This window comes from Rattus norvegicus, chromosome 6 (assembly GCF_036323735.1).
Source record: "Rattus norvegicus strain BN/NHsdMcwi chromosome 6, GRCr8, whole genome shotgun sequence".
Classification (NCBI taxonomy): Eukaryota; Metazoa; Chordata; class Mammalia; order Rodentia; family Muridae; genus Rattus; species Rattus norvegicus.
The window spans coordinates 108,726,751-108,749,052 of NC_086024.1; the positions used below are offsets into that span (position 1 = coordinate 108,726,751).

The following is a 22,302-nucleotide window of genomic DNA, read 5'->3' on the forward strand; positions in this document are numbered from 1 at the left end:
CATACTTTGCACTGTACAAATTATAGCACCAAAATAAAATCTAAAATTATAAATTCTGGGAAAAACCTGTACCATTTAGGCAGTAATTTCCCAAGTACTGCCAAAAGCCCAATTCATAAGAGAACAAAAGTGATAAATTGGGTTTCACAAAAATATTTAACTGTTCTGCTTGTTGAAAGAGGCTGTTAAGGCAACAAAAATATAAATCAGAGATTGAGAAAAAGCATTTGGGTGTGTGTGTGTGTGTGTGTGTGTGAGAGAGAGAGAGAGAGAGAGAGAGAGAGAGAGAGAGAGAGAGAGAGAGAGAGACTTACTATATAAGCACCCAAATCCAACAATCTTTAAATGGACAAAAATGTTGAACATCTTAGCAAGGAGCAGATGAGCAGATTGACCCTGCGATAGTGGGAAATATAATAAGAAACACAGTATCTTTAGTCCCCCCTTCTCTGATTCCCTAAGGGTCCTTCTGTGTACTACTAATAAGATCGCCACTGATTGGAGGCTTCTTCTGTCTAGCCTCAGATTGGGAGTGTCGCCAGGGATACCAAACACACAATTATCAGGCTGGAGCTTCTAGTCTCCTCTAGACTTTCAGCCTCTGACCTCTGACCTCTGACCTCCTTGACAAGAAAAGGCACTGGGGTCTGAGCAGATCGCTAACAATCAGTGTCCTAATCATCCATGTACACCTAGCGAGGGGACCACAGAGACCCAGGGGGATGAAGAGCACCCTGCTGGTGAGCACACTGTCACAGCTAGAGATGGCAAACCCCTGTCACCCCTTGCCTCTCCCACAGAGCTCATTTGTTTAGTAACTGTTTTCTCTTTTATTGTGTATTTATTCTTTGGAAATATTATACAGTATGCTTTTATCTTATTCCCCAACCCCCAACTTTCCCCAATCCTCCCCACCTTCTCTACCCACTCAACTTTATGTTCTTTCTCTCTGAAGAGGAAGAGGAAGAGGAAGAGGAGGAGGAGGAGGAGGAGGAGGAGGAGGAGGAGGAGGAGGAGGAGGAAGAAGAAGAAGAAGAAGAAGAAGAAGAAGAAGAAGAAGAAGAAGAAGAAGAAGAAGAAGAAGAAGAAGAAGAAGAAGACGACGACGACAACAGGCAGTGGAGGTGCACACCTTTAATCCCTGCACTCGGGAGGCAGAGGCAAGTGCAGCTCTGAGTTTGAGGCCAGCCTGATCTACACAGTGAGTTCCAGGACAGCCAGGGCTACACAGAGAAACCCTGTCTCAAAAGGAAAAACAAAGAAACAGAAAAAGAAAAAGAAGAAAAAGAAATAAGCCGCCGAGAACCCTTGGAGCCTCATTTGTACTGGTCATCTTCCCCCTCTGAATACAGGGCCTGCCCCGGGGTGTATGTGGCTGGCAGACCCATTCAGTGCATTGCAGAAGACTGATTTTCATTCCCCAGCAGCTATCTTCAAATAACTTCTTGGTTGAGGGTGGGAATTTGTGCCCAGCCTCCCTCCTTCAGGTCTGGTTTGAGCTTGTGCAAGTCCCACGCATGCTATCACAGCCTCTGCGTATTCATATCCATCTTCCCTGTTATGTCCGGGAAATGCCGTTTCCTTAAAGGTATCTACCACTTCCGGCTCTTACAACCTTTCCACCATCTCCTCCACAGGCACCCCTGAACCTTGAGAGGAAGAGTCTCTCCTTTGGCACACTGCCTAGCTGTGGGTCTCTATGTTAATCAATCATCTACTCCAAGAGGAAGCTTCTCCAGGGAGGGTTGAACTATGTACTGATCTGGGCCCCCACCAACTAGGTTGCTGTGAGATCCTTCGTGTCAGACAATTACAAATGAATGGAGATGAGCAGAGAGAAGAGCCAAGGGGATGGAGATGGCCGAGGTGGCTCCTTTGTAAGCTGCAGGTCCAGGTAGAGAAACTGTTTCTCATAGCTCTGTGAGCCATTCTAGCAAATGACCAAATCTGAAGGGCATCATGGGAACTCTAATTTGTATTCAGAGGTCAGAAACAGAGTTGACAGCCTTGGACTTGCAGTTGGCTCATGAAATGAGGCAGTCTTGGAAAACTAGACCCTTCACCTGAAGCGTCTGATGATTGTCCAGGTAAAGAGAATGTCAGAGGCCAGTTAAACTGTGGACACGCAGGGAGTAACAATGGGAATCAAACAGTTGCTAGTGTGAAGAGAACAACATATCTGTTCTTGAACAGATGTGTTGAACAGGGATATGGAAAGAACAGTTTGCTTTCAATGGCAAAAAAGCACATATAAAGATAATCAGTAACACCATTAATTAAGGGAACACAAATTAAAACTATAGTTAGTATCACTATACATCCTCCAGAATGGCCAGATTTCTTGACTGACAATGTGTAGCATTAGAGAGAGAACAAGCAATGAAGCCTTCGCTCATGGGAATAGTCTGTACTTTACTTTGGAAAACTGCCGGGCAATTTCCTAGAAAGTTAAGTGTGTGTTCACCTTCTTTGTGATCTAGCCAGTCAGTGTTTGAGCTGTTTGCCCCAGAAGAATTAAAGCACACGTCTATGCAAAGACTCGAACACAGATGTTCACAAAAGCCCTCCTTAATAACAGGCAGAAACCAGAAAGACGTTCAGACCTCCATCAGCAGGCGAATGAACATAAGCAGGGTGACGGTCGGACATCAGGACACTACCTGGCAAAGGAAGGAGCTGCTACAGACACGTGTGAGCGCATGGATGAGGCTGGAGTAATTATACCAAGTGAAGGAGCGTACACACCGCCACCTCTAGGACGGAGTACATAGAGGCTGATTCCAGTATAGGAAGAAATCAGTGGTTCGCCCCCAAGAAAAAGGGAGAAGAGGCAGAAAGATGAAAACAAACGACTAACGGAACTTCAGGAACTTTGTGGGGCTGTGGATGCTCATTATTTAGAATGTTGCTGGTGGTCTTATGTGTGCACACATGCCAAATCTCATCAAATTACACAAGCACATGCACACACACACACACACACACACACACACACACATTTTCTCTGTGTAATCTTAGCTGTCCTGGAACTGACTCTGTAGACCAGGCTAGCCTCAACTGAGAGATGCACCTGCCTCTGCCTCCTGAGTGCTGAGATGAAAGGCATGCATCACCACCACCCAGAAGGCTTTCCTTTTTAATCTTATAGGTCCTGTGCATGCATATGATGGCTTCCGGTTTTGAGGTTTTATGGGGTTCCTGCATTGTATGAACCTGTCTGTCTTGACATCTATCTGTATTTCTTATGCATTTCCTTTGTTTTGGTTTTTTGTTTGTTTGTTTGTTGTTTATTGCTCTATCCTATTCCGGGTTGTTTGTTGTTGCTTTATCTTGCTTTATTTTGTTATTATTCTTTAGATGTCTATTTGTTTTCCAACTAGAGACAGAAAGAATGTGGATTCGGGTCAGAGAAGGGGTGGGGAAGGATCTCAGAGGAGTTCCAGGAGAAAAAACCAAAATCAAAATATACTGTATGAAAACATCCTATTTTTAATAAAAGAAAAATAGAAGGGGTTGGGGATTTAGCTCAGTGGTAGAGCGCTTGCCTGGGAAGCGCAAGGCCCTGGGTTCGGTCCCCAGCTCGGGGAAAAAAAGAACCAAAAAAAAAAAAAAAGAAAAATAGAAAAAGGAAACACAAAAGATACAAGAAACCAAACAGGAAATTGAGATGAACAATTGTAATCAAAGAAGCAAAACATTCCCCGTGAATGAAGCTCATCAGCAGAATGCAAAGGAGGAAAATAAGAGAAATTATAGAAATTGCTCAATCTGAGGAATTGAAAAACAAAAATGAATAGAATCTGGGAAGGGGGGGGGGACTGGAAAGATGGCTTGGCGGTTAAGAACACCATTGCTCTCTAGAGACCCGGATTGATTCCCAGCACCCACGTGGCAGCTCACAACTGTCTAACTCCAATTCTAGGGGATCCAATGCCCTCTTCTGGCATCTGCAAACACTGCACACACATGATGTATTCACATTTATTCAGGCAGAACACCCATACACGTAACAATGAGGGTTTAAATTTTTAAACAAAAAACTGAGCCTAGGGGGCCAAGAGGGCAGCTCTGGGGCTGTAAAAGAGATCCAACATGTGTGCTGTTGGACTCCCAAAAGGAAAGTGAATGGGGCAGAAATGATTGCCAACAAATTTCTCAAACTTGGAGAAAAAACAAAAACAAAAACAAAACAATCTGACAGGCCCAGAACTCCAGCTAAGCTTTAAATAGAATAAATCTGAGCAAATTTATTTCCAAAACACAAAAACATTAGACAAAGCAAAGAAAACCCTTGACAACAGTGAAAAGAAATGACACTTCTCATACAAGGGAAGCACCATGTGACAGGCGGCAGATTTCTCATCACTGACCATCTAAAGACATGGCAAGTCTTTCAAATGTTACTCAGAAAAGACTATCAATTTGTAATTTTATACCTAGCCAAAGTATTCCTTGGGAATGAAGGAAAACTCAACGTGCTCTCGATGAAGGAAATCTAACCCTTACCACATTCTTCAACTACTGGAAATTGTGTTTGATGATTTGGTGTGCTCTTCAGTAGAGAGGTAATATTTAATTTAGCTATTTTATTAGTATCACCATCTAATCAACTGAGTTAACTGCTCAGGAGGACAGCTAGTTTATAAATGAAGCTGGTAAGGAGATTTGATGAGATGAAAGGTTGGGTGTGGCTGTGAAGGAGCTGTATGAAAGCAATCTTTGCACTGAGAAAATAGTTTCCCATCTTGATTGTAGTGTTGGCTACATGTGATAAAATGACAGATCTCCAGGAAACCCCATGGAAGAGGAGGGGTGTAGGAGCTGGGGGGCAGGGAGAGCATGAAGAAAAACCAAGGCCCTCTAAATCAATGAGCAAAGTTCATGTGAACTCAGAGACTGAAGCAACACGCACAGGGTCTTCTCCTGTCTACACCATGTCTTCTGCACTTGTACTATGGCTTCCAGCTTAGGGTTTTTAGGGGACTCCTGTGTATGTCAATGAATGAGTCTCTGATTCCTGTGCCTTCTCTTGAGCTCTTTTCCTTCTGTTGGTTTGTCTTGTCAATTTCAGTAGGATAGTTTTTGTCTTTTCTTACATATTATTTTGTATATTTTTTGAATGACTGGATGAATGAATGAATGAATGAATGAATGAATGAATGATTACCTATACACTAGGGTAAGAGTAACAACTATCACATATACCTGCTGAAAGCAGGAAAATCAAGTTTTCTCAATGTAGTGGCACTAGGTATATCAACCACTCCAGGCAAATCTTATGTTGAGGAATAGTTGAACAACATATAATAGACTCCACAGTTCTGTGTGTGTGCGTGTGTGTGTATGTGAGTGTGTGAGTGTGTGTGTATGTGTGTGTGCATCTGTGTGTGTATGTGTGTGTGTTAGTGTGTGTATGTGTGTGTGAGTATATATATATGTGTGTGTGCGTGTGTGTGTATGTGTGCGTGTGTATGTGAGTGTGTGTATGTGTGTGTGCATCTGTATGTGTATATATGTGTGTGTTAGTGTGTGTGTATGTGAGTGTGTATGTGTGTATGTGTGTATGTGAATGTGTGAGTGTGTGTGTGTATGTGTGTGTGCATCTGTATGTATATGTGTGTATGTGTGTGTTAGTGTGTGTGTGCATCTCTGTGTGTGTATGTGTGTGTGAGCATGTGTGTATATATGTGTGTGTGTGCGTCTGTGTGAGTGTGTGTGTGTGTGTGTGTGTAAATGTGTATGTGTGTGTGTGTGCATTTATTTGGTTATAGTTTGGTGGGTTTTTATTTCTTTTCGGGTGGTATTTTATTTGGTTTTCTTGGTTTGAGGAATTTGTTGCTGTCTTAGAGTTTTGTCCATTTCTTTGAGAAAGAACTTAAAGATGGCAGGGTGCAGTGGGGAAAAGGATATGGACGGGCTTGGGGGAGGGGAGAATATAATTGAAATATACTTTCATTTTAAAATTGTTTTAAATAATAAAGAAATAAAGAATGGCAAGAGCTTCCCACACACATTTTACCACTATGAACTTCTGGTGTGATCTTCAGGGAAAGAGAATGAAAAACAGAAAGGCATTCTCTATCCTGTGTTCAATTCCCAGGAGATATACAGTTACTCAACATGAGAGGCTAATTTTAAGAAAAGAAAGTCTATGAAACCTCGACACAGAGCAATCCTTAATAAGTAAAACCAAAATGAAACCTATAAAGCCACCCATGTAAAAGACTCACTGTCACAACCAACACAGAGGACTATCTGAAGTATCTTTAAGGCACAGTGGTTTGACACTACAGCCTAAGGAGGATAAGACATACAAAATGCAAAAAGAGAAAACGTTAGACCCTATCCAATAATCTTACTATGAATAGCCTTGCTGTTACTGTAACACTGTTATGTGTACTGTGAGCTCTGCATGTGATGCAGCAAGTGTGTCCACATCATTCAATCCAGACTCAGGGGCACATGCACGTGTGTTGTGTGTACTTATGCATGCATTTGTGTACATGTATATGTGTGTGTGTAGTACATATGTGCATGTGTGCACGTGTGTGTGTGTGTGTGTGTGTGTGTTGAATTTCTGAGAAAAGGGATACAGAATAAAGACAGTTAAATACAAACTATTTAAAGCTGAATTGGCTAGGAAATAGTATAATTCAATAGCAGTCACTTAAAAATGTCATGCTTTATAGGATGCTGACCGAAAAGCCGGAGAAATCATGAGAAACTTAGAAGCATAAATGGTAGTTTCTGAACATCTACAAAAACAATAAGCCAGGGGTTGGGGATTTAGCTCAGTGGTAGAGCGCTTGCCTAGCAAGCGCAAGGCCCTGGGTTCGGTCCCCAGCTCCGAAAAAAAGAAAAAAAAAAAAAAAAAAAAAGAAGCCAGGACTCCTAGGAGAAGCAATTCCGTCTAGGTCCAAGGCAGGAAGTGCACGGGGTAAGCCGACATCGATTTGTCCCAATATCAGGAGGGCAAGGAAGCCATCAGAAGGAACTGAGGCTGTTTCCAAAGCCCTCCTGGCCGAAGATGGGACAGTGTAAGCATCAATCAGAATGATGGCTACAGTGGGTTAAAGTGCACCAAACAGGCTTAAGTCCGAGTTCATGGTGGCACTTAAAAAAACCAAATTGATCAACTTTGGACAAGACCAACGAGCCAACTCATTATTCCAAAAACTGATAAACAAATACAGAGGAAATGTCATTTATCTCCTGTCAGCTGTACCTCATAATAGACAAAGTTTTAATGAGGGGATGCTTTGCTTTACAGAAGCTATAGCACTAATAAATGAAAAACCACCATGGCCTCTGATCAAATGTTACATTGGCTTTTTTGGTTGGTTGGTTTTTGGTTGTTTTGTGTGTGTGTGTGTGTGTGTGTGTGTGTGTGTGTGTGTGTGTGTGTGTGTGTAACTCTTTAATGGAATAAGAATCTGGATGGTTCTCACAAAGGGCTGATAACATGAGTGCAGGGATACCAGACTGCATGAGCCTCCTGGTGAAAGCCCAACCTACTACCTGAACTGTTCTTGAGAGAGAGAGAGAGAGAGAGACTGACTGACTGACTGACTAAGTCTCCAGACCTAATTACTAATTCACAGCAATAACGCCATGGGGATGCAATCAGCAAATCCGAGCTCTGGGAAACCCTACAGTGCAAACAACCCAGTTTCTTCAACAAATAACATACAAGGGAGAAAGAGTGTCAGAAAAGCCTGCAGATTTCTAAGAGCCGGGATACAGCTGCAATGCAGGAATCCTGTTTGGACCCTGTCTCACACTAGAGGTAGCAGGAGAAATGAATGTTGACCATTTAATTACAGAGAAATCCTGGATGGACTTGGTCTTCTTTGTCTTCTCAAGAAGAAGCTTGTCCTGTATCCCAGGCTAGCCTCAAACTTGCAATCCTCTTGTCCCAGCCTCCTAACGACTGTAATTACAGGCATGTCCCGGGGCACCCAATGGTTTTGACATATTAAGTCCAGAGTATTTATATGTGAAATGATGCATTGTCCCAGATCTACTTCAAAATCATCCAGAGTCGGGAGAAAGGTGACGACGAGACAGTTGCCTGCTGTGGAGCTTGGCTGTGAGGAATCTGAGTTTTCTTTGCCATTATCTGAGTTTTACATAAATATAAAACTCTTCAAAACAACAGAAAAGAGTTGTTTATTATACTCATATAGAGGCAGGAGTGGCAGCATAGGCCTACAGATCCCAGCCCAAGAGGCAGAGGTGAGAGGATCAGGAGGAGTTCAAGGTCATCACTGGCTCCATATAAAGTTTGAGATCAGCCTGGGGTAAATGTGAGACCCTACCAAAACTAAAGGAGAAGTTTTACAAAGATGGCTTGGTCAGCAATGTGCTTACTATGGAAGCGTAGACCCTAGTTCAATCCCTAGAGCCCATGTAAATGGACACACTTTTAATCCCAGTGCTGGGGAGGGAAAAACGGGCAGATCCCTGGGGCTCGCTGGTCAGACAGCCAAGCTGAATCAGCAAGCACCCGGTAAAAGTGAAAACCCTGTCTCAAAAAACAAGATGAAGAACAATGAATTAAGGGAGACACTTGCATGCACATGTATAACACACACACACACACAGAAACAAGTACATACACATACATGTGTATGCATACCCACGTGCATACACACACATACATGCATCCCATGCACACATGGAAACAGGTATATACACGTATATGTACATGCATGCACATGTGTGCACATACACACACACACACACAGACTCATGCACCCCATGCCTACATGGAAACAGGTATAAACACATACATATACACACACAGAGATTCATGCATGTACCCCATGCAGACATGGGAAGAGGTCTAAACACATACATGTACACACACACACAAATTTAAACATAAATAAATATGACCACAGAAAAGTGCGTCCCTAGAGCTAGCTGTCTCCCTAACCTACACCATTGGGTTTTTATTCTATTCTTAGAAGCCTAGAAGATTAGATCACAGTCATGACAACAATAATATCCAGCATTTTAGAGCATATAATATGTTGAGTTGTTTATAGATATTTTCATTTAATCCTGATAAACTCCATGTAGTAAATACTAAGATTATCCGCACTTCACAGATGATGAGCCTCAGGGACAGAGTTCTGATGACAAAACTAAGCCTCACCCACAGCTGAACACATTTACAGATTCTAGCCAACACCCAAGGATGGGAAAAGAAGGCTGCGTTCATTGGACTTCTTTGAGATAAATACCTCGCATCGTCTTTGTCTGGTCTCTTGGATAAACTGTATGCATAGCTAAATTTCTCCACTGTGAGTATAGCTTTTCTAACTCCCAACCCAGCCCAGCTGTGTGGACTCCCAAACACAAGAGTACTCCGTCCTCCAAGCTGGAGCCACTGTGCATGCAGGGAGTTGCAATGACTTACCTGGGCCTCGGTGCCTCTTCTCCATCCAGATGTAGCAGTTGTTCTGAGCCACCCCAGTCTGCGAGTCCAGGAAGGGGAGCCTCACGCTCCGCTCTGCACACAGCCTCGAGTTGTAGCTCCGACAGTGCTCAATGGCTTCCTTGTAGAACTGGTCCCCAAGCCTACAGGAGACAAGAGAGCAACAGAGTGAAACCAAAGGAAGTAGAAACACAACCAGAGGGAAGAGGTCCCCTACCCTCTCTCCAGGAAGAAACTGCATTTCTGGCAATCATGCCAATGAACACCAAGAGCCCCATCAAGGGACAAAATACAAATTGTCACCAAATCTCTACCAGATTCCATTTCCTGTCCCAAATCTACCAGGTCACTTAGAGATCCTTTTAAAGTGGGCCCCAAAGAACAAACTGCCAGTAAGGGTGACCCGGCCTTGTCCTAAGATGCTAAGATGTCCCTGAGGTGGCACATTCTGTAGCAATATTCTGCTTCAGACTTAGAGAGAATATCCAGCTGCCAGACTCCCCTCTTTAAGCATTCCCCCACACTTTGTTCTCATAAGTTGAAAAGTACAACCAGATTCCCATTACGACAGAGAATTTAGAATAAAGCATTTATGATAAAGACTACATGAGCAGAGGAGATGCCCCATGGAGATACAGCCATCGTTGTGAGAAGTGTGTAAGGAAGGACACGTGTAGATCTTCTAGGCCCACAGTTTAAGATAAATAGCTTTCTCTGGCCAAAAAACAAGCAAAAGTGGTATTTAAAATAAGGTGTGACACCCCCCCACACCGGAAATTGCTGAGGGATGGAAAGGGAAGTCACTGTGTCTTTAATTGTATGCCTACCAACGTGAGTCCACTAGGCCTCAGTGCAGAGCCCCACACCCATGGTCACGCAGCCGTGGTTAAATACAGTAGGTCACAAATCAAAGAGACATGATTATGAGACAGGAACTTGTATATGGAAGGTTGATGTGGGTAAGCAAGCTATAAGACAGGTGGTAGTGGGTAAGAGAAATTAGAGAATGTGTTCTGTGTATAAAACTGTCAACAAATAACAGTGAGGCCAGAAAGAAGGCACAGATATTAAGGGCACTCACTGCTCTTATGGAGGACCTGAGTTTGGTTCCTTGCATCTAGGTCAGGTGCTCAAACCACCTGTAACTCCAGCTCCAAGGGACTGAATGTCCTCTTCTGGTCTCTACAGGCAAGCACATGTATGTGGCATAAACACACAGATACACACACACACACACACACACACACACACACACACACACATTTTAACTAAAAAATTAATATAATGATGATGACGATGACGACGACGATAAAACAAGTCAATGCCCAAAGTTGAAGCCAAAAATAAAAGTCTATCCTGATTTGCAGGCTGGTGATTTGATTTAAACAGTTAATTTTATGTCTGTGAATCTTTGGTATTCTTGGACAAGTGATGGTGTTTCTCTCTAAACATAATGTCAAGGCAAAAAAAAAAAAAAACCCACAAAACTTTAACAAGGATATAATTGAGCAGATAAAACAATGAGAGAAAATACCCAACATATAAAACACAGGGCCATCCGAGACAAAAGCTAATAAAGAAACCCAAATACAACCCAAGCCCGGGCTAGTGAACTTGAGCCTTGTGGATGGAAAGGCATGGAGGCAGGAAGGGGAGGGACATGGAGGCAGGAAGGGGAGGGTCATGGACAGGGAGGCAGGAAGGGGAGGGTCATGGACAGGGAAGCGAGGAAGGGGAGGGACACGGAGGCAGGAAAGGGGAGGAGCCACAGAGATTTGTGAGGGCAAATTGGATAACTAAATCATTTGAAGCAACATTAAAATATCTTCCCCAACAGAAATCCATTTCCTCTGGCCAGTCCTTTCTGCCCAGAGGTTGTACAGCTACCAAAACACACCCCTACCTTGGGACCAAGTGTCCAAACTCAGGGACCTGTGGATAATAACTACACTCAAACTATAACAGGTATCAAGAGCTCTTATCAGTTGTACAACCGCCACCACCGTGCATTTCCAGGACTCTTCATCCCTAAAAAGCAGGAGCTAACAAGCATTAATCAGTAATTCTCTCTTCCTCCTTTCCCTAGTCCTGCCTACCACCACTCTGCCTGCCTCGATCATTCTGACTGTCCAAGTACTTCATATAATTTGGATCTTTTGAGGACGGCATATTGCACTTAGCATATTACAGCATTCTAGATCAATCCATGCTGTAATATACGTCAGAATGCCCATCTGTTTTAGACTATTTCTATATCCCATACTATTGGCTCATTGGTCAATGAAGTCCTGGATTGCTTTCATGCCATAGTCACTATCTATACTGTCTATAGAAGTACGTCTCAGGACCCTGAGGACATACAGGTAAAAAATATCAGGCCTCTACTTTCAATTATTTTGAGTTCAGCCCCAAGAGTGGATTTGATAAACCATATGGAAATTCAGATTTCCTTTCCCTGTTTTTTTTTTTTTCCCCTCTTTTTTAAAACTATCTTACTGTTTTTCACAGTGGCTGGGCCATTTCACAATCCCAGCAGCAAGATTTCTAATTACAGCACATTCCACACTGTTTCCTAAAAACCAAGGTTTGAAGCAAACCTTTCTGTCCTTTTTTTTTTTTTTGAAGTCAATGGGGTCAGGTTCTACTAAAGATTTACCATTACCATTACTAGTGTGTGAGTGTGGGGGCAGGGCACCGTGTGGAGGTCAGGGGTCAGCTTTGCAGAAGCAACTCTATCCCTCCAACGAGGATGGACCTGAGGTCGGCCGGCTTGCTCAGCAATACCCTTTATCCACTGGGTCATCTCTCCAGCCCCCAACCAAAGGATTTAAAACAAGCATCTTACAACTGGGGAATAGAGCCATGGGAGGTTATGAGGTTCCGTGTGCTGCCATTTAATTGTTGGCAAGCCTCTGGGAAACAAACAAGGCTCCTCTCACTCTTCACCTCTGAAGATCCTGGTACTCTCACAGAAAGGCTAGCACGCACAGAAGGTGTCCTGGCAGTTACAAAATCAAACTACCATCAAATCCTAATAACCACACAGCTGGAAATGAACTGGGGAGGGGAGTTGAAAGCCCATTAAAATGCTATAAAATGGAATAGTACATAATCCGATGTAATCAAAGATACTAACAAGGGCCATGAGATTGATCAAAAATGAAGAACATTTTCGACAAAGGGTTTGCTTGTGCTATGTCAGCCTGAATGGCTCTCCCAACTAAAGCAAAGCATCTCAGAGGATTGGCAGTTCAACCCACGCAAGATGATACAGCCTGCCCAGGGTCTCCAGCTGCAACCACCCACACCATATTGATGGGAACTGAGCAGAATACAAGAGGACATGGTTTCCCATAGCCGATTGTTTGTGTTAAACAGGATCTTACCATGTAGCCCATGGTACAGCCTCCCAAGAGCCAAGACTACAGGTATGTACCACCACTGATCTAGGCTCACCCAATGATCTTTAAAAAAAAAGTTAACTAGTTCAATCTCAGAAATTCTGGGGGTGGGGGGGAAATGGGGACATAAAATCAAGTCCAAAACGCGCAGTAAAATTCATGTCTTGGAGGAAACAGGCTTTTCCTTCTTCCAGATAGACTTCTGGAAGCCAAAGAAACCCACAGTGAGACTTCAAGGTAGACTTCCCTGCCACGCTCTTCACTCTGAACAGCTTTGGTCCACACAAGAAAGTGAGCTTACTAAGAACAAATAGTGAAGTTGGCTGACGTCCATGCCTCACACAGAATGGAAGAGACAGGCAAAGAAAGCCGTGACCCAGTGCAAACAGACTTGATCTTAAGTCCTTTCCACACTGAGTACACAGGTCAGTACTAATAGACATGCTGGGGGAAATGTGTAGTTTCAAAAGTGAAACCTTTGTATGAATGAATGAAACTTCTGATAAATATCAAATACGGAGCGGTGTCAGAGTTCTTGCCTTCCGCCTTTGCATGGGTCCCAGGGACTGAACTCAGGTAGCCTGGCTTATACAGCAGGCGCCTCTAACCCACTGTGCCTCAAAAAGGGACATCCCACAGCCTTTGGAGCATCATCGAGTTCCAGGGAAGTTATTTTTTTTTTTTGGTTCTTTTTTTTTCCGGAGCTGGGGACCAAACCCAGGGCCTTGCGCTTCCTAGGCAAGCGCTCTACCACTGAGCTAAATCCCCAACCCCTCAGGGAAGTCATTTTTAAACAAACCAGGCACTGGCAGCAATTTGAAAACAAAAGTTAAAGCCATTTTTGAAGATATGGGAGGAGGGGGGAAAAAAAAGTCAACCTCCTGGATAAACTTAAGTGGCACTTCTCCGAAAGTTAATTAGCCAAAAACTTCACAGGGCTTTCTGCACACTCTAAGAGAAAATCAATGGCCAGGTCTCCCAAACCTGTGGAAAGCAATTTAAACAGAAGAGAGGACAAATGTTCTTTCCAATATGGCGTTTATAAATAAATAAATAAATAAAGTCCCACGAGGAAAGAATCCCACCCCTCGGGTGACATTTGCATTAAAGCCATGGTGGGCAGAAGGAGCAGGGACAGGCTGGCAGCAAATGACTCATTGTGTGGAGTTGTGACCATCATGCCCCAGGCTGGAGCAGGCATGGACCAGCCTCAGCCATCACCTGTCTTTACCAGACCATGGGGGCTAGATTACCAAGGCATGATTGATGTCTTGGGCCTGAGGAAGCTGGCACCAGGCAGGTTAGAGTGATGTCCTCATCAAGAATTGACCCCAGGCCACTAAAGGCTGCAATCAGAAACAGAAAGGCAAGAAGTCGCTGGGCTCTGAAAAGCCTTCTAGTTTGGAACACCAGCTGCCGGGCTCTAGAGAGCTTTGTAAGGGGTGAAAGTCTGGTCACAAATGGACAGAGAGGCCCAGTCTAGCTCTGAAAACTGAATGTTCCTCTCAAGACACGTTTCTCAAGCGTGTCTGTAGGGAGATGAATTCCAGGGCCTGGAGGGCTCTCTGCTCCTCATCCAACCTCCTATTCTAGAGAACTTAGTCACTGGCTCAACTTTCTGTCCCTACCTTGAGATCATGCCCAGGTCCAACCTTCCAAGCAGACACTCATCCTGATTGTCCCACAGGCTCCGTGCTCATAACTAAGGACGTGTGTCACGTCTTACTTCAAATGCATGCCCATCCAGGCATGATGGAACGTGCCTACAATCCCAGGATCTAAGCAATGCAAGCAAAAAGGATTACAAGTTCAAGGCCATCCTGGGCTACATTGCCCATCTCTGTCTCCAGTAGGGGGAAGGGAAGGGTGTTCAAATAGCAAATTCCTCATTTTCTGCCAAGAGCCTCTTCCCTCCCCAGTTCTCATTCTTTGGCGGGGAAGCAAAGAAGGGGTCACTTCTCCCCACCCACGTAGCCATTGGCCTAAGGCTCATCTCCTGCCCTCACCCCATCTGGCATGAGTTGTGTCACTTTCCAGAGTTCTTGACTATTCTCTCATGTCATGGCCCTCTTGCTGTTACAGCAGGACAAGCTTGGCCTATTGTCTGGGCCTGTAAGAGGTAAGCAGGATTTGAGCAGCCCTGGCTGGTGACATGTTTGATCCCTTCCTCCCTCCAGCTTCCACCCTCTGTGGCGCCTCTGCCCAGCACCCTGCCCAGCACCCTGCCCGCACCATAGTCTCACCCACCCACTTCTCCCAGCCACAAACACACATTGAACTCATCTCCAGTGCACTAGCACCCTGCTCTTTGCATGTTAGCGTGTGTAACTGTGGCATGTTAGCATGTGTAGCTGTGACATGTTAGTGTGTGTAACCATGACATGTTAGCATGTGTAACCATGACATGTTAGCATGTGCAACCATGACATGTTAACACTGTAACTGTGGCATGTTAGCATGTATAACTATATGTTAGCACGTTTAACTGTGGCATGTTTGCATGTGTAACTGTGGCATGTTAGCACATATAACTGTGACATGTTAGCATGTATAACTATGATATGTTAGCACGTTTAACTGTGGCATGTTAGTATATGTAACTGTAGCATGTTAACGTGTGTAACTGTGGCATGGAAAGCTCTCTCTTCTCACTTAGCTTGGGATAAGCCCTTGAAAGCTTTGGACAGTTTTTGACAGTGGAAGGGAACCATTTCACATCCCTTGATGTTGTGCTGCTTTTAGAACACAGCCCTTGAAAAGCTAACCACTAGGTCAGACTGAATTACGTCACCCCACATGCAAAGAAAAGCTAACGTCCCGACCTGATCTATGGTATCTGGAGATATAGAGCCAAGGAGCCTTTAAAAGTAATTAGGTCGTGAGGGTGGTGCCCAAAGAATTGGATGCGGGTAAAGGAAAGAATAAACAGAATGGGCTGAGGGGATAGTTTAGCCCTGGTGAATGCCTGTCTTATAAGCACAAGGACCTGAGTTCAATCCCCAGAATTTGCATTAAAAAATGCTGGGCACAGTGGCACAAGTTCTAATCCCAAGCAAAGGCTGGCAGAGCAGAAATTCAAAGTCATGTTTGGCGGCAGGCCAAATCTGAGGCCAGCCTGGGAGAACCCCACCTCAAAAAGTGAAAAGTTAAATATTCATCCCCATATATACATACTTGAGGACACAATACAAGAAGTCCACCACACTTAATAAGCCAGAAAAAGAGCCCTATTGGGAACTTGACCTTGCTGGCACCCTGATCTCCAACTTGAAACCTACAGAAGCAAGAAATAAATGTTGCTTGAGCTAGTCGTCTATGGTATTTCATCACAACAGGCAGGACAGCCAGTGAATGACAGATATTTCAAACAAAAACAAAAAAAACAAAAAAAACAAAAAAAAAAAAAGCTAATGGGGTAGGAGAGAGAGAGATTCCAAAACCCTTTCTCCCCAGTCATTTTCTTACATCCAAAACATCAACACTATCACTATCAATTTAAACATAAACTCAATGTTTAGCATGTCTTCCCTGGAGTGTTAAAGGTTGGGGTCCACTGGACTGTGAACCCCAAGAGAACAGAGAACGTATTGATGGAGCCGCAGCACGCAGCTGTTCATGTTGAGCAGTGACCATTTCCCGGGGACCATAGGCTCCAGGGTGAGGGAGGTGACCTCAGTCAGGAGGGCCAGCATCCCCTAAATCCTGGACTTGAACCTGGGGCATTCCCAACATCCAGCACAGGACCTGGTACACGGTCAGCATCCAGGAAGCTGTGCTATGTTTTATCTGACAACCCCATTCCCACTGGCCCAGGGGAGGAGGCATTTCCACTTGGGCCACAACCCATATACCCCATACGTGTGCTCAGTTCTCAGTGTTAGACGCATAAGGAAGTCTGCGGTTTAGAGGCCTTGCAGCGTTAGCAGGGAAGGGAAGAGTGTCTATAATGTCTCCCTTAGTGCTTGTCACCCAGTGCTTGACTTAATTGCAGCCACATGACTGAAGTCATCGTAGCTTCCCTCTCACCCATTCTGACTAAAAGAAGTCTTCCTCAAACCTTCCTTTAGCCTTTTACCCCTTGGCACAGAACTCAAAGTGGCTTCCAGTGATGCTCTGCTTCTGCAAGGCTGTGGAGAGTCTGAGAGAGCAGATTATGAAAGGAAGGCTGGGTACTGGACCATATCACAGGCTCCCCACTCCTGTGCATTCCTTGCAAGTCGCACAAAGTATTCTGTAGCTCTGCAGAACCCAGAACACGGGGGCAGGAATACCTACAATCTAGTCTTTCCTGCCTCTTCTCCTTGAAGCGCAATCTGTGTTCTGCGACTTTGTGGCAATAATGTTGCCTGAGCAGGTCCTCTGCATGCAACATCCCACATGGAAACTTCACTAGTGATTTTGACATGGTCAGAAACACACTCAAATTTCTGACCCAAGCTGAACTTCTAACGTTACAGAGAAAGGAGGCTGGGATATGATGCAGTAGGACCCCTCCTTCCCAGAGCCTATGCTAAGTAGCAGAGGCCACACCTGATGCATCTGTTGGTCTGTCCCGAAGCCCAAGGCAGAGACGGCCACACCGAGTTGACAGATGAGTAAGTGCACAAATTGAAGAAGCAACCAATCGGTGTTAATCTTCGTCTGATGATTTTTCTGCTCACAAGCAGCAGACAGCCTTGTCCGTGTGTCCAACAAAAATACTCATGTCCTTCCACACACAGTTTGGCTAGTCTGAATGGGTTCGAGACTAGCAGAAATCCTCCCTCTTCTAGGAAGGGTCCCAGGTTATCCTGCCCAAAACACTTAGGTTCCACATCCATGAGTCTACTTTTTTTTCCCTGTCCTCTGCTGCCTTCTTTACCTCATTCTCACTCAGTCAGACTATGGATGTCTTGAAGATGAGTCCAGAGGATTATACTCTGTTCCCAAACCATACACATTAAACCAGTGCAAGTGTCTGGTTGGGCTGTCTATCAAAAGTCTATCAAAGATGGCTAGCCCAACCAGGTAGTAATGGTGCACACCTTTAATCCCAAAACTCAGTGGGGGGAGGGAGGCAGGCAGATCTCTGAGTTCAAGGCCAGTCTGGTCTACGGAGTGAGTTTCAGAACAGCCAGGACTACACAGAGGAAACCCTGTCTCAAAAAGAAAAGAAATCAAACAAGCAAACAAAACCAAAAAAATAAAAATAAATAAAAAGCTAACCGGTCAAGGCCAGTATTCTAGCCCCTTCTTCCTCATCTTGTGAAACTTTTGTATATGCCTCAGCCCCTAGATACCAAACATTCTTAAAACTTGACTACAACACCCTTCCCCAGTTATACATTAGCAACAGCAGTAGATTGCGGGGTTGAGCTCGCACCAATGGAATGAGACACACTTGCAACACTGTGTCAGGATGAAGGTTAAGTGAAATTCGAGCCGTGGCGTGCTTGCTTACCCAGTTTGAACTGTTGCGTGCTCCTTTGCCAAAGTAAATTACCTTGCCAAGCTCCTTTTGTTTCTGCTCACCTGTCGCTATGCCATCCCACCTATAGTCAATGCCTTCCGACACAGACCAGCCTAGACGGAAGTGTCAGTTGTGAGGTATGCCGGAGTCAAAACCCTCCTCTGCTCGAGCATGGGGTAGGCCAGAGGACACCTGGCCTCTCCAGACACAGGAGCAGACATCTGACAGCAAACCTCCTACAAGATCTCAGCCCGCTATGGTTTTTTGCCCTTGTCCTAAAAGGGAAGTGGGGGTCACCTTAGCTCTGCAAGTTCATTCCTTCACCAGAATCCAAGCTGCCTGCCGCCCCAGCAGGAAGTCACAGAACTACTGATGTCCTCATGAGTCTCATCGCAAAACAAAAATCAACAACAACAACAAGAGACCAAAGCAGTAAAGGAAGGAGACAGGCGTGGCTTGCTCTGGCTTACACTTTGAGAAGTCCCTCAGTGACAGGGAAGGCCTGGGGGCATGTGTATGGTTGTTGCTCATAGTGAACACACACGGTAAGGAAGCAGAGGGGGATGAGTGTCCCAGCTCAGCTGCTTTGGATGTCTGGATCCCCACCTAGGGAATGGTACTACCCATATAGAAAAAGTCTTCTCTCCTAACAGAATCAGTAAAATCCCTCACAGACACGCCTAGAAGCTTGTCTCCCAGGCGATTCTAGAGCCGGTCAAGTTGACAGTCGGTGTTCCTCATTAAAACCCCCTTTCTTTCTCCAAGCCTCAGAAGCTGACCTGTACCATATGCAGACACCAGACCTGAGATCACCCCCACTTGACAGGAAATGTACCTCTGCCAGGAATGCCATCACCTGGCTCTCAGAAAACAAGTAAGCCAGTGGTTCCCAACCCCTGGGTGGTGACCCCTTTAGGGGGTCAAATGACCCTTTCACAGGGGTCCCCTAAGGCCATGGGGAAACACAGATATTTACATTACTGTTAATAGCAGTGGCAAAATTACAGTTATTAAGTAGCAGTGAAAATAATTCTATGGTTGGGGTCATCACATCATGAAGAACTGTATTAAGGTGCCACAGCCCTAGGAAGGCTGAGAGCCACTGGACCAAGCAGTGTCTAAGCAGTGACTCTCAAACTAGAGTTTGTAAAAGAGACCAATAGGCAGTTCAAGGCTAGGAGACTGGTTCTCGTTCTGACTCAGGAGGTTTGGAATGAGGTCCACACAGTTCAGCCCACTCTTCACCCCCAAGCACTCAGTGCTGAAATGTGTACCCCCTTGTCTCTAAAAGAAAAGGGCAAAAACTCTTTGGACACTGTTTTAAAGGCAGAGTGGAGAGGATCCACTGGTGTACTCTAACTCAGCCAGCTTGGTTCCCATTGGGAAACCTCAGGAAGCTACATCAATTAAAATGACAGCCCTGACCTGTCACAGGCCAATCCTCCAGAAGGCCTTGTACCTTGCAAATGTCCAAGAGGCCTACTCAAGGCTTATGTATGATATAAACACTGACATTCTCACTCATTCAGCCTGTGGCTCTGATCTTCATGATGGTCCAGAACAGGTACACTTGGGGACAAGGGTGACCCTTGTTGAAAGTCACATTAGACAAAGAATTTGAACCCTAAAACTCATTGTGATTTCCAAGCCATTCAGTGGATGTTCAGGCCCACTAGACCTAATAAATCCCTCCTCCTGTGGTGGAGACTTTCCAGGGAGCTATTATGCAAAGCTGCCTAAGCAAGACAGAATTTATATTGAACCTGGCCATGATTTCTGAGCTGCCACTGGATGTTCTGATGACATACGCATCTCAGGGTTGAAGTCAAGGGGCTGCCAAGGACAGGAGACTGGAGGCAGTCTGATTCCTTCCAGTAAATAATGGGAGGGAGAAGGAGAGAGGTACTCTGGGAAGAAAGGAAACTAGCTTCACTTGTACCCAAGGTTTACCTAGATGTGACAAAATACATCTCTTCTCTCTGGGTTAAGAAATGTATAGAAGGTCACCAACTGTGATGGTTTTGCATATGCTTGGCCCAGGGAGTGGCACTATTAGAAGGTGTGGCCTTATTGGAAGAAGTGTGTCACTGTGGGAGTGAGCTTGGAGACCTTCCTCCTAGCTGCCTGAGGATGCCCACTCTGTCCCTGGCTTCCTTCAGGTGAAGATATAGAACTCAGCTCCTCCTGCACCATACCTGCCTGAATGCTGCCATGCTCCCACCTTGATGATAATGGACTGAACCTCTGAACCTGTAAGCCATCCCCAATTAAATGTTGTTATTTTTAAGACTTGCCTTGGTCACGGTGTCTGTTCACAGCAGTAAACCCTAAGACACCAACTTTCATAGTCACACAGCAGCAGTAATACCCACTTTATATAGGGTGACTCATACCTGGAAATAAAATAAACCACAGCTGGGTGTGGCCATGCACCTGCGATCCTAGAATTCAGGAGCAGCAGCAGTTCCTGAAGCCAGCCAAAAGAAAAGGAGGGAAGGAAGGAGGGAGGGAGAGGAAGGGAGGAAGGGGAAGGAAGAATGGGAAATATACAGAGAAGGGAAGGAAAGGGAGAAGAGACAAGAGGAGAGGAAAGAGGAAAAGGAAAGATGTCTAGACTCCATGCTTCTCTGCTGAAACCCCAGCAGGATAGCGGATGTTGGCCTGAGTATGGTGCCACAGGAGTAGATCACCAATTAGACCATCCCCATCCACAGATGAACTGCCCAGCCCCATCTTTACTGCTGAAGACCTGAGCTTTGGTGCTGCCCTCCCCAGCAGAGGGAATCTGGTCTGGCATTTAACATAGCCACAGTCAGTCCTCAACATGGCTGCCTAAGCGACCTTTTCAAAACAGAAATCGGACCATGACATTCTCTCCTTTTTAAATCCCTCCGGTATCTTCCCACTGCACACAGAATAAATCCAAACTCCCTATCCCATGGCTATAGAGCCCCAGGCTGCTGCTGTCTGGTTCTACTCACCCTTCCTGCTTCCTTTCAGCCCCACCTTCCTCATGCGCTGGGTTCCATCATCTCAGTACCTTTACCAAGGTGACCTCAGACCTCAGGGCCTTTGCATATGCTACCTCCCTAGCCTCACAGACTCCTCCCAGATCCTCTGGCTGGGGGATCTTCAAGAAGCCCTTAAATCAATCTATCTAGAGTAGCCAACCCACCTCACTCCTTCCTGACCCCTTGCTACCTCATATTTTAGTTTAGTTTTTATAACATTTTCCAGCATCAAAATTCTCGTTGCTTAGCCAGACATGTTGGTGCACGCCTTCAATCCCAGTACTCAAGATGTAGAGAAAGGTAGATTTGAGTTCAAAGCTACCCTGGTCTACATAGGAAGTCACAGGACAGTCAGGAGTACACATTGAGATCCTGAATCAAAAGCAAAAAAAATTTTTAATTAATAAAATAAAGCCAACTTCATCTTCTGATTGTCTCTGTGCAGCTAAACATTAACCTCTGTGGACAGGGACCAGTCTCTTCCGAGCCCCTGCGCCCAGCACAGGATTTGGACCCTAGGAAATGTTCAAGTGGTACCACTGAACAAACATGAAAAGATCTGGGTAAACTGAGTCAGAAAAGAGGTTCCCCCCCCCCAGGACTACAGAGGAGACGCCTGCCTACCACTGCTGAGCTGTCCCCTCACTTCTGACCCTCCCCGCCCCTCCCCCAATCCTGAACACCCAGGAGAGCAGGCCTGTCTCCTCCTCTACCATCTCTACATGCATTTTGCTCATGGTCCTACGATGCCACCTTTACACACCAAACTTGGAGCAACTGCTGATAGATAAATAAATAGCGCCTATCTGTGGTAATGGTCATTGCTTTATATGCCCAAAGGGACAGTCCATGCTCAAAACCAGTGCTGCAAACCAGTAAATTCAGAAGACGGTGTCCACTGTGCCCATTCTGTCTCTCCTCAAAGGCCTTGCTCCAAATTAACCCCCTCTAGGGTCCTGTGCTAGCTTAGTGATCCATGTCCTTGTTCTGAGACCCTAG

General features: G+C 45.0%; 1 protein-coding gene across 10 annotated transcripts in view; it reads right to left on the reverse strand.

The window, feature by feature from the left end:
- Positions 1-22,302, reverse strand: part of Dpf3 (double PHD fingers 3) — a 278,933-nt gene that overhangs the window by 148,959 nt on the left and 107,672 nt on the right. For all 10 annotated transcript variants that reach the window (XR_010052069.1, XR_010052068.1, XM_008764749.4 and 7 more), the window contains one exon: positions 9,425-9,585. Coding sequence is in view for 8 of the 10 variants with exons in the window: in XM_008764749.4 (XP_008762971.1) it covers positions 9,425-9,585 (161 nt within the window). In the remaining 2 variants the exon portion in view is untranslated. The remainder of the gene's footprint in view (positions 1-9,424; positions 9,586-22,302) is intronic.